The 15,459-nt window shown below is 43.1% G+C and overlaps 2 protein-coding genes and 1 non-coding gene across 3 annotated transcripts; 2 read left to right on the forward strand and 1 right to left on the reverse strand.

Annotated features, from left to right (window-relative positions):
* Positions 1–4,183: 4,183 nt before the first annotated feature.
* On the forward strand, positions 4,184–4,334 carry LOC119342293. The gene has a single exon (XR_005165515.1). It is a non-coding gene; the product is annotated as a U4 spliceosomal RNA (small nuclear RNA).
* Positions 4,335–4,625: 291 nt separating this feature from the next.
* LOC119341888 lies at positions 4,626–10,853 on the forward strand. Its single transcript, XM_037613736.1, has 9 exons — positions 4,626–4,890; positions 5,511–5,572; positions 5,693–5,842; positions 6,591–6,767; positions 7,343–7,558; positions 7,647–9,328; positions 9,433–9,498; positions 9,600–9,669; positions 9,785–10,853. Exons 1-9 carry the CDS (start codon positions 4,626–4,628, stop codon positions 10,424–10,426), a joined length of 3,330 nt encoding a protein of 1,109 aa, XP_037469633.1. The 3' UTR covers positions 10,427–10,853.
* Positions 10,854–11,056: 203 nt separating this feature from the next.
* LOC119340773 (AT-hook motif nuclear-localized protein 4-like) lies at positions 11,057–15,394 on the reverse strand. Its single transcript, XM_037612691.1, has 6 exons — positions 15,225–15,394; positions 13,273–15,150; positions 12,974–13,026; positions 12,188–12,316; positions 11,735–11,896; positions 11,057–11,379 (listed from the first exon to the last, which is right to left on the reverse strand). The coding sequence occupies exons 2-6, from the start codon at positions 13,394–13,396 to the stop codon at positions 11,245–11,247; spliced, it is 603 nt and encodes a 200-aa protein (XP_037468588.1). The 5' UTR covers positions 13,397–15,150; positions 15,225–15,394; the 3' UTR covers positions 11,057–11,244.
* Between the last annotated feature and the right edge of the window lie 65 nt (positions 15,395–15,459).

The following is a 15,459-nucleotide window of genomic DNA, read 5'->3' on the forward strand; positions in this document are numbered from 1 at the left end:
ACATCATCTCACAACTAACTCATTAGTTGTAATGCTTGCAAGGCTTAAGTGATGTGTATTACCGAGAGGGCCCAGAGATACCTCTCCGACAATCGGAGTGACAAATCCTAATCTCGAAATATGCTAACCCGACAAGTACCTTCGGAGACACCTGTAGAGCACCTTTATAATCACCCAGTTACGTTGTGACGTTTGGTAGCACACAAAGTGTTCCTCCGGTAAACGGTAGTTGCATAATCTCATAGTCATAGGAACATGTATAAGTCATGAAGAAAGCAATAGCAGAATACTTAAACGATCAAGTGCTAAGCTAACGGAATGGGTCAAGTCAATCACATCATTCTCCTAATGATGTGATCCCGTTAATCAAATGACAACACATGTCTATGGTCAGGAAACATAACCATCTTTGATCAACGAGCTAGTCAAGTAGAGGCATACTAGTGACACTCTGTTTGTCTATGTATTCACACAAGTATTATGTTTCCGGTTAATACAATTCTAACATGAATAATAAACATTTATCATGATATAGGGAAATAAATAATAACTTTATTATTGCCTCTAGGGCATATTTCCTTCACAGAGGAGGTTGGCAGCGGCTCGCAGGAGCGCGGCGGCGACGGAGGCAGGGTCAACTCGGGGTGGATCAGGGGTAGCGCGCGAGAGGAGGGAAAGGGAGGAGTAGCAGCGCAACATGCGTATCCGATCTTCTGGAGGCCAGGGAAGGCAACGATTCAGATGGAATCTATCCGAAAATTAGGGAGCTGCAGAGGGACGCGTAGTAATCGATTGTGGCAGACGACAGCGTCTGCCGGGCAGAACATTTAATTTAAGACGTTCATCTAGATGGCAGACTATTGACATAATACGGACCATAGGATGTGTTTAAGTTTATTTGATCGGAGGGTCTTGGTTGTCCTCCTGTGTATAGTTTGTGGCTTTAGAAGAACATATGTTTGCTTTTTTAATAGTAGTATAGATAACGGTGCAGCTAGCTGCAGGAGCCACGTTTGCCTCACGTTTGAAACGGTGACGATAACCGTCTAACGTGTACCCGAGGTGGAGGCGATTTGCCAACGAGATAACGCTCGCACCGTTTCCACGTCACGTGTATCTTCTGGTGCTGTGAAATCAAGAAGAATGGCTGCTCGTCAATTAGGAAACCCGGTATGATGCTGTGAGCCCTGAAGTCATCTCCAGTGCAGGCCAACCAGTTTAACCGTGCGAGTGGTCAGAAGAACTTGCAAGGGCATGACAAGAGTTTATCCACTCTTATCACCATGTAGTAAACTAAAGACTACTGTAGCATCATTACCAATAAGCTCCGTACAGTCCTTCGAAGTGGCAAATAAGATGACAACATACCGAGTCGGTTCTCGCGTCACAAGTGGTCTACTTCATTACGCCTTTTGTCCTTAGTCCAAGCATTCTACGCACCATCGACAAGCTAGAGAGGGCGTTCCTTTAGGCCGGCTCGGACAGGACGATCAGGGCCAAGTGCAAGGTGAATTGGGAAACATTGACTTAGCCACATAATTACGGTGGGCTTGGGGTGCTCAACACGGAGAAATTCGCGCGTGCCTTGCGTTTGCGTTGGCCATGGTTTAAATGGAAGGAGCCTTCTAAGCTCTAGGTTGGGCACGGGAACCCATGCGATGCCGAAGATCTCAACTTCTTCTATGCTTCTACCACCATCAATGTGGGTAATGGTGCGCGAACGCCATTCTGGGACTCTCCTTGGCTCCTTGGCCGCAAGCCCAAGGACATTGCTCCGCTCATCTTCGAGGCCGCGTCACGAAAGAATTGGATGGTGCGGGAGGCCCTCAGGAACAACGCTTGGATCCTTAGGATCAAACCCCCATCAGCAGTTGTGTTCGCCGAGCATATTAGACAATTGTTCTCCCTTCGGATGCTCCTCGACGAGGTCCAGCTTGATGAGCTTACCGATGATGACATCTTGTGGAAGCACACGACCTCTGGCCAGTACACGGCGGCCTATGCTTACAAGGCACAATTTTTGGGCCCGGTTCTCTCCCCCATGGACCAAATGGTTTGGAAGGCATGGGCGCCACCGAAAGTGAAGTTTTTTGCTTGGCTTGCGCTTCAGGACAAAATTTGGACTGCCGACCGGTTGGCCAAGCGAGGGTGGCCAAATTGCGGTCCTTGTCCATTGCGCAAGGGCGTGCAGGAATGTGGACCACATCTCCTCTTCAAGTGCCGCTATTCCCTGGGGCTCTAGAGATTGGTCATTTAGAGATTCGGCATTGACGACATGGACACAACCTCATGGCAGTTGATGGACTCAGTTGAGAGCTGGTGGGCGAGTACATGCGACGTCGGCACTTCGGACATGAAAGCCAAGGTGTCGATTACCATGCTTGTGTCATGGGTAATATGGAACAAGAGAAACGCAAGAGTGTTCCGGCACAAGAGCGCTCCTCCGCCAATTCTGCTCAACACCATTGTAGCTGAGGCAAACCTTTGGGTCACCCCAGGGCAAAGAAGTTAGGGTCTTTTATTTTGCGAGAGTATTTGCCATGTCGCGTTAAGGGTGTGTGATGTAAAAAAAACCCTCAATTCTCTCCTTAATTAATAGTACACGAGGCAAAGCTTTTGTCTCCGTTTAAAAAAAAGCTGCGTACATCTTCTCTATCTCTACTACTTTCTCTACTACTTAAAAAGAATGTAAAATTCTCATTTCATCTTTCTTTTCACTACATCTTTGTTCAATCTTTCATGTATATGATAATCAATAACTTTAATTTACTTACCAAACTTTTAATCAAAATATAAGGTCATTCACGAGCAGAATTCGATGAACATTTATTTACACAATCGCATTATTTTTGACATGTATATCATAAATTAACATAATACTCCCTCCGTTTTCAAATACTTGTCTTTCTAGGCATTTTAAATAGACTCAACATACGGATGTATGTAGACATATTTTAAAGTGTAGATTCACTCATTTTGTGCCGTATGTAGTCACTTGTTGAAATCTCTAGAAAGACAAGTATTTAGGAACGGAGGGAGTAGAATATTTATATCCCGTTGTAAGGCACGGACATTGTTCTAGTCTAAGGAAAAAGTGGGCACTGGGTGCGGGTGGTGATAGCTCCATCTACGGCGTGAACCGAAAGTTCTCTTCCGAAAGTTGAGAGGTAACAAAACGATTGAACAAAATGCCAAGGCACAGCCTGAACTGGAATGGATGACAGAGATGGCCGCACGTACTGCCCCTGCCTGCGTCTCCCTCCTCCAGCTAGAATCGGATAGGAATAGGATAACACCGGCTTCATCAGCAGCCCGCCCTGTAGGAGGATGATGACATGCTGAGGAGGTTGCCGTCCGAGCTGGCCCGGGCAATCCACGACGGCGACGCCGAATGCTGTCGTGCTTGTGCAGCTTGCATTGCACCCCTGCAGAGGTGGTTTGCAAATTGCAACTGACTGACAATGACTAAGCTAATCTTGCCTAGCTTTATCAGCAAACCTAGTAACCCATCCCGTCGATGTACCACTCGCTAATAAACTAGTACTCCCTCCGTTCCTAAATATTTATCTTTCTAGACATTTAAATGGACTACAACATACGAATGTATGTAGACATATTTTAGAATGTAGATTCACTCATTTTACTTCGTATGTAGTCACTTGTTGAAATCTCTGAAAAGACAAATATTTAGGAACGGAGGAAGTACTAGTATCCCGTACCAACTTGCCACTACTAATAAGCAAAGATCAAACGGAAAGCGGCCGCTGGATGATACTAAACGTCCTGGACCAAAAGTTCTTCTCACAAAGAACATAAAAAATCGCCGGCCCCGACCAGAATGATGCGCGCATGCATGCCACTTGCGATTCTCCCAAAAAAAAAACCCAAAAAAACACACGGCCTTCGAACCCTCGATTTCTCTCCTTCGTTCTCTTCTCAATGTCCCAATTTTTTTTTCGAGGGGAGGCGTAGGCTGCAAGTGGCAATGTTGTCCCATATCAGGCCCACGGTACTCGGCAGCCCACGCGCGAGCGGAGAAGCGGCCCACGCTCGCTTGCCCGTCCCGTCCGTGAGGGACGTCGGTTGGCTTGCTGGTGGTGCGATTAGTCCCACCTCGCTCGCGGAGGTGGGTGGCGAGGGGCGAGCGGGTATAAGAAGGGGTTGCGGGTGGACCGGAGAAGGCATCTTTGCGCTTGGGGCAATGACGCAGCTAGTGAGGTTATACCGAGGCGCGTCAATTGCTGGTTGAAAACTATTTCCAAACCCCCTCTTTGGCCCTTATGGGCCACTGAGAATTTCTGGAAGGGCTCCCTCTCTTCGGAGAGGGGAAAGCCCTACAAATCTAATTCAAAATTTACCTCTGACCTGATTGAACTCTGCTATGGCATGATTCTGAAACTAAGATGCATTTAAGTTTTTTCTGTCAACGTGTATACTCTTGAGCGAGCCGTCGTGGGATACGTACGGTCGGAAAAACCGCTTCCCATCTAAACGAAAAGCCGCTTACCCTGCTGTGTTGGCGTAATGCCCGTTGCCGCATACGCATCTCCGACGACTGGACCAACTAACACCAAATTCCCAAAACGTTCTCCCTTTCGCGCCTCCTCCGCACCGCACCAGCCTCCATGCCGCCGCCGTCGGTGGCGCGGCAGGTGGCGGAGATTGCGGCGGAGCCCGACCGCGCCGCCGCGTACGCGCGCCTCCTCCACCTGCAGCGCGCGTGCGCCGACGACCCCTCCGCCGCGGCCGACCTCGCGGCGGCCTCCCCCTCCGCCCTGCTCCCGCTCCTCCTCCGCGACGCCGCGGACCATGACGAGGGCGTCGCCGCCTCCGCGCTCAAGTGCCTCGGCTTCGCGCTCTACCACCCCGTCCTCGTCTCCACCATACCAGGTAGCAGCGCGGCACCCGCACCCATTTCGTCAGTTGAATGTGCTGTTCGGGTTCTGCCGGGCTAGGGTTGGAAGAAGCCGAGGTAGAATGCAGATAGCCCGAAGATCGATTTAGTTGTCAGACTATTGTGCGTTGTTCAGTCCAGCATTGCCCTTGGGGCTAACACTCGCTATGTCGTTCTGCTTCGTCGATGTCCTTGTTCGGCTGTACATTCACTTCCAGTATTCTTCCACTAGATGTATCGATAGTAAGCTCTTGGGTCAAATCCATTTTCCTACGATCTTGCAGTATCAGGCTGACGTATTGGCCTTTTTCCAATAAGGTACTCCGTCTACATATGTTAGAAGTCAGAGCTGATAATTTCTTGTTTTGACAGTTCATGATTTTCTACAATTAAAGAGACTGTCTATTTTGCTAGTATTTTAAATCACTATCCATTGCTGTCTCTTATTTTTTGATTGCCCTCGAACCGATTAATGTGCTCAGTTGCTCATGCATGCCCCTGAACCATCAAATTACTTTGTATAAAGCAGGGCGCTGAGCCATTCATCTAACAAAACCATCAAATAACTTGCTGCTTTAAAGGATCAGTTATAATATTTATTTTTCGTACCCTGCAGGACAGTTGGCTCAATTGGTATTGGCTACTTTGGTTCGGCTGATCATGACCACCAAGATGAAGGTTTGTTCTGCTCACCATTTTTTGTTTTCAGGTTCTTCTTTTGTTCAGTTTTACTGTGGAGAATGTGTGTGCTCGTTCAGTAATTGAGTTCCTATTTCTTGTCTTAATTTGTTATTACAGGCTATTTGTAATCTTGCAGTCTGGTGCATTTCTGTTCAACAATTGGAGGCTTCGGTGGTAGAGGATGGAGTAACTCCCTTGCTCAATGCTATTGTTTATGCCCTTGATAATCCATTTGGTTCTTTGTCTACAACATTTGAGGCTGTTCAGGTTTTCTTCCCACTTAAACTGCGTTCTATTGCATTACCTCTCTTTTGTTTGGTGAACTAAGTAATTAATCTCATAGTATGCCTATCTGGTTTGTTGAACAGAGTAATTAATCTCATAGTATGTTTCTTATAGCAATAAAACAGTTCATGTGAATGATTTCTTTGCAGCATAATGTATTGCCAGTGATCAACATAGTTGGCATCTTTTTACAATTGCTGTAACTGAAGGGGTTTACCTCCAACCCTGCAAGACATCTGTGTAACCTTTTCCAAACAGGCTCAAGTGTTAAGACTGCCGTATTAAGATACATTTTTTCTTATGAAAACAGTTTAAGTTACTAATTAATATATGCCCACTCTCTTGCTAATGAACTTTGAGTGAATCTGTTTAATTCTTTCATCACTTATAATTGCAAAGGCAACACTCTTCCTTGAGAAGTATGTTAATTTAGTAAAATATCTCGGTAATTATTAGATTTCATTACTCTTATATTTCACGTCTTCATCAGGAGGAAAAACAAATTGTTCGTAGATGATGTCATTAGATTTTTTTCCATGCCTCACTAGTTTATTTTATGTTGCCGCACCAGCTAGAAAATCATCCAAGTCGGAGGGTTTTACCTTTTAGTATGAGCACTTTTGGCATAAATGTGAAGCACACACTTGATTGTTGTTCCTTTTTTGTGGTTTAATGTTTTACCTGCTAGTAATACTTGAACTAAGCCCTTCTTTGAAACCTCTTTCTCAAGGCTACCATGAAACTTGCTAGTCAATATCCAAAAGGAATGAGAGACCAATCAAGCATATGGGTTCCCCCAATATACCGAAGACTCTTAAGTGCTGACAAGCCGGAAAGGGATATGTCTGAAAGATGCCTCATTAAGGTGTCATCAGTTATTTTACCTCCTCAATCTCCTCTTTCTAAGGTAATTGAATAATGACTCCTATAATGATTTGGAGTTAGATGTTTCTAACTGCTGACATTAGTTTCCTCATTGCGAACTATAGTAACCAGATTGTGTCTTTATAACTGTAAGTCAGGTATCACAGACTTAGTTGCCACTAAGCACTTGGCTGTTAACTGTTGAAAATGTTTTGGATCGAGTCTGTTACTGAATACAAATATGCTCTGGGAGCTTCATAGAAAAACAAAAGTCAACATATGCTTTTCTGTGTAGCACTGAAATGGCCTGCAGTTTTATTTAGTTTGATATGATCATAGAAATCATTTAAGAAAGCAGACTGAAAGTTACAACAGATTAACCAAGGCCAGTTTATATCTGGCACAGTACAATAATGCTTCTCAGTTACATTAATGTTTATGCTAGATTTGAAATGTTGTATCTTCATATCGTTGAATGATTTAGTCATCTCCTACTACTTTCCCCGTTGCAATGATCCTTGTGTTATTACAACAGTTGTTTACCAACCTCTTATTGTACCGTTTTACTTGCTAGTGTAATAGAAAATTCCAATTTCAAATCCTTTATGTATTGTGCAGGAAGTAGCTTTTGACCTTGAGCAAAAGCTACTCTGTTCTATGCTTGATATGCTCAATGACCCTTCAAAGAAAATTCAAGCAGTAAAGTCATGGGGATGGTTCATATCCTTACTTGGCGCAAGTGCAGCGAGCACTAGACCTCTACTTAACAAAATGCTTAAAGTCCCTGAGCAATTATTTACTGATCCTGATCCTCAAGTTCAGATAACCACAATCGTGAGTTAAACCATTTCCTTAAGTACAGTTGTTTTCTTTTAAAACAAATATATTCCAGTATAAAATGATGATATTTTCAGAATCGCAGGTTACCTGGAGAAATTTGGTGGATGCATTTTTTGGGCCACAAGCTTTAGAAAATATGGATCAGGGGACAGTGATGTCTCCTATTGAACCCAGAGCACAAGCTAGTGCTCAGATGAAAAAGATAAGGCTAATTATGATGCCTTTATGTGGAGTTCTGTCAAGAAGTCATAATATTGCTTTAAGTTCCTCCTGCTTGAGCACATGGCATTACCTTTTATATAAACTTGGTGATTTGATTAACCATTTATCCATTCTGGAGGCTGCTTTTGGGCCAGTACTCAAGATAATTTTCTCCATTGGACTTGCTAATCAGAACAAGCCACTGTGGTCATTTTGCATCAATCTGTTTCATGACTTTATTTCAGTAAGAGTTAGGCATTTGATCTCACATGATGAGAATGTGTGTGTTCCACTGAATCAGAACTTGCTATCCCAAACTTGTACGCATCTCAAGGCCTTGTTTGATGTTTCTCAGATCAAATGGTTACCATGGGATGTTACTAGCTTTGATTTTCAGTTGGAGATCCTTGGCTCAATTGTGAATCCAGAACTACTTCATAACATGACTGCTGACATGGTCGTAACTATTATGGACTCCACAACACAAACTTTCAGGTTGCTTCTACAGGGAGTTCGAGTTCAGTGTAACTCAAAGTTTGCTGATGACAATGTCATGATATGCATTACTAAGGTATGCAAGTTTGTAAAGAAGGTGTTTCTGGATATGGTAGGAAAGCAAAAGAGTAACAGTTCCGCAGTGTTGGTACAGTTTTGTCTTCAGTTTGTGAAGTGTACTGTAGAGGAACTGGATAATTCTCTGTTGGCTTCTGGAAAGTACGAGTTATGCTTAGACATCGAACAAATAAAGGAGATTGAATATGCAGAATGCAGTCCGAAGTTATCTCATCCAAGAATCAGGCCACTTGCTTACCTGGAGTTGGTTTCTCCAGCAGTTTACTTGACTGCATTATCTCTGTCAATCGTAGCTCAGTTTACTGGAGAATTATCACCTGGAGATGCCGAGCAATTGGCTTCAATTATCTGTCCACCTGATCTACCGGAGAACTTTCATGCTGTCGTTGCTTTTTTGTATATGCAGATCATGCGTCCAGTAGATAGTCGGCTAAGAATAAAATGGTTGGTGGTGTGGAACAAAGTGTCAAAGCGCTTGAATGAGCAAATGATCTCTTACTTAAAGGTTGGCTGTGGTGCAAGTGGCCATGATGTACTCTGTCAGTTCTTCTGTTACCCATTTTTTGCTCTCGTATCCCCTGGGAGTATATCTGCTCATTGGAATGCTGAAATTAGTTCCGAGGGTTACCTTAACATGACACAAGACTTAGAGGTGGAGCTGGTTATTGAGGTTTATCTATCCTTTTGTACAAACTCCAGTTATTGTTCAGAGCCTGCTTACATGGTTTTCCTAGAGCACTTTTTTGAATATTTGATCCACATAGTTGATAAAAACATGTCCTCAATCCAAGCCAATCTCAAGTATTGCTTAGAGAATAAGTCTAAAAACATTAATATCCTATCTGTTCTTGGCAACGTAGTTATTGGACTACTAGAGAATGCCCAAATTTTTAATTATGCTAACAAAGAGAGAGAAATAACGACAAATGAGGATCCTGCTGGATGCAGCGGACCTAACCTTTTCTTGGGTAGCTTGAAGCTTGCTAACAGGTGCGTTGAATCACACTTCTAGATGAAACACATCTAGTTATTCTGCCTACCTTAAAAAGATGCCAAGCTCAGTAATCTCTAATCACTATGTAATATATATGCAGGTTTATGAAGCTATCTGGTCTTGCTTTCAAAGAAAATCCAGCTGCACAATACCAAGTCACAAGCAGGTAAGTAACCAGATTCACAATATTGTAGATTAATTTCAATAGCAGCAAGCTGGACTTAGTCTATTACTCTATTTACATCTGTGCCTTCCGTTATGCTTCAGGTATTTCTCATCTTTATCTGATTTTGTTGGACATCTTACATCGACCAAAGACATTCTTCTACTCTTTGAGGTTTGTGCCATCTCCCCAGTCTCGAAGGGCATCATCTTCATATGTGTTGAACTAATACAAGCATATACTTTGTGTGAATGCTAACTGCATGATAAACATCACATCATCCGTGCAGATAATTGGGGATCAATTTACTGAATGGCTCACCTTATCTAGCACATCGTACGGCATAATACGTCAAGGAGAAACCATTGACCAGCTTGAGAAACTCTGGCTCAACACTGTCACATGCCTGACGACGAGCCGGCTCATCAGTGACTGCCCCTTCCTTGAGAAGCATCATCTGCTTCTCCAAGCGGCGATTAATCACCCACATGGCCCCATTTCAGCTGCAACCACGGCAATGCGGAGATCGCCAGGATCCAGCAACGCAGGCCTGCGACACGCTGGACGTCGGTCAGTTTCCAAGGCAGATGAGCTGTCTCTAGACAGGTCAGGGAAGGATCCTAACTGCGCCAGCGACGCCGAGAGGGCCTTCGCGCTCGAGGAATTCAACATTTCAAGGATGTCCGTGGCACCTGTGGTGTCAGGTAGAGGGACTGTCAGGTCAAGCACGACTGACCGCGGCCAGAGTAATGGTGAATCGCTCAGGGTCTCCGCTGGTTTGGGGAGGAAGAGGCTGAAGATTATGAGGTACTCAGGTAACGGGAAGGGGCTTGGCAAAGTTACCGACGCCTCCTTCTCGCCGGGGTGGGCGGAAGGTGAAGTTTGCAGGAAACCAGAACTGATATTGGAAATGCTCAAGAGGAAGAGATAGTAGCTTCAACCCATCGCCATGTATGTATGCCATGGTTGTGTACTTGTATATGTATCAACGTGAAGCCTACGCCTGACCTCCATTAGGAAAATAGTGTACGCCTAACAAGAAGTGATGCCAAGAGATCACTGCGCTTTACGCCATCATCCAGCTAGCAGGGCGAGGAGCGATGCCGTCTCCAACCTGCTTCGCATTGTCCGCTCTCCATTCGTCAGCATCATCAGCACCAGCCAGGGTTGAAAAACATCATGCTCACGTATAGATTCAAATTCAGCATCATTTTCCAGCGACTTCACATTTTTCGCATGCTTCACTTATTATTGCTGAGTTTGTTTTTCTCGTAGCTCCCTGAGCGAGATTGATTTGAAACTGAAATTTTACATGTTTGCAGAACATCAAACTGTCCAACACACTATTTTCTTCCAGAATTTTTGAGAGATCATTTCGACGAGATAGTTCCTCTTGACTTGTGAGCAGTTATCAGTTGCTACTTGCAATTGATACTGAAAAAGCTAAGTGTTTGGAGCTAGGAGTTATCTAAGCATTTCAGAACTGATACACATCAGATGTGTAGGAGTTATCTAAGCATTTCAGAACCGGTACTCATCAGATGTGCGCAATACGACCATGAAACATTTCATAATAACTATAATAACTTGACCACATCCAGGGTCCATACATCATATAACGGCACTGAAAAGTTCAACAAGTACGAGCAGAAAGCTAAGCATTTGGTAATAATAGTAGGAACGAAAAGCTAGGAAATTAAGCTGGCTGGCATCTGGAAATAGGAAGCTGGTGTTGAATGTGCGAGCACTCTAGTTTGATGGGCTTGCTGGACCACTAGAGGATCCACTCGCAGAACCACTCGATTCAGTAGCACCTGGAGTTCCACTGGCCACATCCTGTTTCATCTCCTCTTTTTCATCAGCTGCAAACCTTCCAATGACCACCTGCGCATCAGCACAACAAAATGCAAACCATTAAGAGAAAGCACAAGGTTCTCAATTGCAATATATGTATGTTTTCGTGAAACGATGCTATTTCCCAAACAAGCTATTTACCATAAAAAGAAGCACATCATTGATTTTCAGTAGGAATATTAATACATGTACAATGTAACTCATTTGGCAGCACACATTTTGTTTTCGAAACATAGGAAGCACATATAGACTTAATAAATACTTGAACAAACGAAGCAAGATACAATGGAAGCTATTGGTATATATGGAACAAAGATCTTAGTTGGTCTTTTGGTAATCTGCTATTGGTATATATGGAGCAAGATACAAGGTGAAAGATGGCAACCTGAACAGGTGATGCTGCAATCAGAGGTCCTGCTAACCCACCGCCGAAGATGCGGCCATCAGCACCGACAAGCGAAATAGCGAACCCACCTTTTAGAGAGCTCACTCCATCAGTTTTTGACGGCAGATACGAGCCGGTCATAGAGACAATGTCAAAACAACCCTGCATATTACATGCTAAGGATTAGACAGTGTTTAGAGCTGGTAACAAATCTAGAGGCCAAACACCGATATTTCATTTTTAGAAGACCAGAACTACAAAACGCTATGTTTCCCTTGCGATATTCTCTATGCTGGTAAAGGAAGCAATTAGACAATCTCACTACTACCTCACATTTCATTTTGCTTTTATAGTTCTCTTGATTTGGTTGGAGCTGAACTTTTATTTTGAAAATATACCAGAAAAAACGGGATTTCTAGCGTATAGATTCCAAGCTAAAACAATAGAGCAAACCTCATGAATAACTGTTTCAAGCGGAGAAGCTGGTTGATGCAGTGTCACATTGGACACGGCGCCCTCGGCAGACATGATAAAAACTGCCCAACCATTCCCACCATACGACTTGACTTCCATTGCTACATCCTGAAACCATGGGTTCCTTATTAGTAGAATTTTACAATACATGCATAATATGGGGTGGAATAGAGAACTTATGAAAATGATGCGAAAGGCAATGAAAAACTGGAAAAGAGAGGGACAACACCAAGCTCTCTTCAACATATTGTAGGATGGATATAGACATAACCGGTTGAAAAAATGTGCTGAACAATAAATCAAGAAAGAGCCAAATGTTATCTCCAAATTTTACACCAAATAAGCATTGCTATCCCGATATTTTTTCTCCGCTTCTAGTCTGAGTCCGATCCGGATCCGGTCGTTATCCACTTCGAATCCAATAAAATAAATATGGTGAAGGATATGTGGAAATCATTACTAATCCGATCCGATCCTTTACATCCCATCTGCCCAGAGCCAAAAAGTCTCTCCCGCTTTAAAAAATATATCAAGTGCAAGTCATTTCAATATACATATGTACGACGCACATATCGTTAAGTAGAGGCAACTTTGGTCAATTTTTTCTAATATTTAACAATAAATACATCCACAAAATAAACTTTATTTTTTCTAAAAGGAACCACTTCAATTGGATATTCTAATATCTAGTATCCAGATACTATGACGAAATATTAATAGAGCACTGAATGTCTCTAGGAGCATTACAAGAGTAGGAAAATTTACCTGTCCACCTTGAACTATGATGATCCGAGGAACTATTTCAGTCCCACACGGCTCTGCCAGATAAAAAATCCATTTCAAATTAGTTTTTTTGGGAAATATATTGTAATTAATGCTGGCGAACTGATGATAGCACTCATGTGCATGCGCCTATAAACAGTACTACATGATCTGAAATAAACTAACATCCTAGAAATACAATTTCAAAGCTTCAGGAAATACGCCGGGTGACTCATAGCTCGTGCAGCGCCGTTGGGAGCCGCAAGACACGACGAACATGTTGCAGGAGTAGGAAGAGCTACCTTGTTCAGCATTGACCAGGCGGGCGCCGACGATGGGCTGTGGCTGTGGATGAAGTGGACTCTTGGGCATTCCAGCGCCATAGGCCGCCTTGCCCGCACCCGCCGGGATGGCTCCTCCTTCCATTGCCTTCACGAGCAAAAACAACACACACACTGACACAAACAAAAGAAACCGTCACTTGTTTTACTGGTAACTCGATACCTGAAAATGCACAAACCCAGGGCTTTTTATAGGGCAGTGGGTGGGATGCGATTTTGACGTGGGTATTCTTTGGGGTGCCTTTAGATTCATTAATTACTTGTTTCCTTTTGGTTCTCAGAGGAAGTTTTTTTTGGAAATTTCTTGATTGGTCACTATGGATGTGTTCAGAACTTCAGATGATGAGCTAGGTTATTTTCTTCCTATTTCATGGACTTTCAAACGCAAACATGACAGAACTATAAATGAAAAATCTAAAGTTGGCAAAACAATTAATGAAACTCCAAAGATAACACAACAGTGTAAATGAAATCCCAAAGATGGAAAACAATAAATGAAAATCCAAAGATAACCCTATCTTTGGATTCTCATTCATTGTTTGCCATATTTAGATTTTCATTTATTACTTGCTATCTTTGGATTTGGATTTATTGCTATGCCATTTTTTGAATTTCATTTATATGTTGCGCGATATTTGGACCTTTCATTTATTATTATGCCAAATTTAGATTTTCATTTATTATTATGCCATTTTTGGATTTTTAATTGTTGTTATGGACTTTGGATTTTTATGGGCATTCCTCCGCTCGAGTCCACCTATTGCTATCTTTTCAAGTGGGCCATGTTTGGATTTACAATGCATGAATGATATGTTAGAGGGGGCAGTTACCGTGCACTCTCAAGCCGACTTTATACATGAGATGGTTTAGGTTCGGAAGGATCGTAATTTTTCGTAGTAATCGTGCATCTTCATTACCAACTAACAAGTGCACACAAAAACACACTAGAGACTACTAGAGACCGAGAGAAGGCATGCAAATTGGATTTTTTTGTCTAGGAAAGCCCCCAAAAAATAGAAAAGTAATATTAGGTGCTTTAGAGGTAGTCGCACACACCACAACCATCGGCTGCCACCAACCTCATTCACCATTGAGGTGCTCATTGGAAGAGATTCCAAGCCTCCATTGTCGGAACTAAGGAAGTGCCATCGCTAGAGAGGATTTGAAAGGCGAAGAATACACACTTGCAAGTAGTCAGGCAGATTGAATTGTAGAACAATCCCGCGTTGACTTGGGCTTAGATCTGTCTATATATCGTCCCAATGACATTATGAAAGAACGCTAGATCCGCCAACTTTGAACGACTGTCGCTCCAAAGCCACTATTGATTTCCTATCGGTTGCTTGCCTCCGAGAGGCAACAACTACCATCAACAAATTAAAAAACAAATCTCGCTACCTAGCGGAATAATGAGCCCACGAGGCCACCAGATCTTTGAAGTCACCATGGCAAGGAAGAACCGGGGCAAGATTATTAAACACTAGAGAAGCAGGTTTCCCCCACCCATCGTGGGAGCGGTGGACATGCGAGGGGGGGGGGGACTCAGGTTTTCAGCCGAATTTTCTAGATAGAAGGGGAGAGAGTGAATAAAGACCCAAAAACATAAGAATTGTATCAAGTAGGTGTTCTAATGCCAGAAAAAAAATTACTCCACTGGCCTATTCCCCTTATGCTTCATCAATGACTTTACTCTTCAATACCTCCATAGCAGGTCGTTGCAATATTCCACAATACAAATAAAGAGATGCAAAAGAGTAAGGATATCACCAAGTTTATAGTGTTGCCGAAGAGATTGGAGGTGACACCCTTCCTTAATTCCGTAATATGATCATCGATGAGCTGATCCGCCATGAGATTAGAAATCTTGGAATCAAATATCTAAACATCAATGAGTCGATCCACCATATGCTTACCCGCCTTAAACTCAACAATTTGATTGCAGAGACAAATTTTATGTGGTTGTACACCTTGTGCTCGCAACCATTGTGACGGGGCGGATCTACGTTGTACTGACATAATTAAACTAGGAGAGTTGATTCTTTTAAGATGCAAGGAAGAAGTGACTTCAAACTTAGATGGGATGGTGTCAGAGTCGAGATTGAAAGTGGAGAACAGGAGGTTTGGGGCGAGATATTAGGGGCTGCGGCG

The sequence above is a fragment of the Triticum dicoccoides genome, chromosome 7B (assembly GCF_002162155.2).
Source record: "Triticum dicoccoides isolate Atlit2015 ecotype Zavitan chromosome 7B, WEW_v2.0, whole genome shotgun sequence".
NCBI classification, from domain to species: Eukaryota; Viridiplantae; Streptophyta; class Magnoliopsida; order Poales; family Poaceae; genus Triticum; species Triticum dicoccoides.

Coding starts and splice junctions, on each gene's coding strand:
- LOC119341888 (XM_037613736.1), top strand. CDS start 4,626: ATGCCGCCGCCGTCGGTGGCGCGGCAGGTGGCGGAGATTGCGGCGGAG. Junction 5,573..5,692: donor TCATGACCACCAAGATGAAG/GTTTGTTCTGCT, acceptor TTGTTATTACAG/GCTATTTGTAATCTTGCAGT. Junction 9,670..9,784: donor ACATTCTTCTACTCTTTGAG/GTTTGTGCCATC, acceptor TCATCCGTGCAG/ATAATTGGGGATCAATTTAC.
- LOC119340773 (XM_037612691.1), bottom strand. CDS start 13,396: ATGGAAGGAGGAGCCATCCCGGCGGGTGCGGGCAAGGCGGCCTATGGC. Junction 13,027..13,272: donor CCTGGTCAATGCTGAACAAG/GTAGCTCTTCCT, acceptor TTTATCTGGCAG/AGCCGTGTGGGACTGAAATA. Junction 12,317..12,973: donor TCATAGTTCAAGGTGGACAG/GTAAATTTTCCT, acceptor CCATGGTTTCAG/GATGTAGCAATGGAAGTCAA.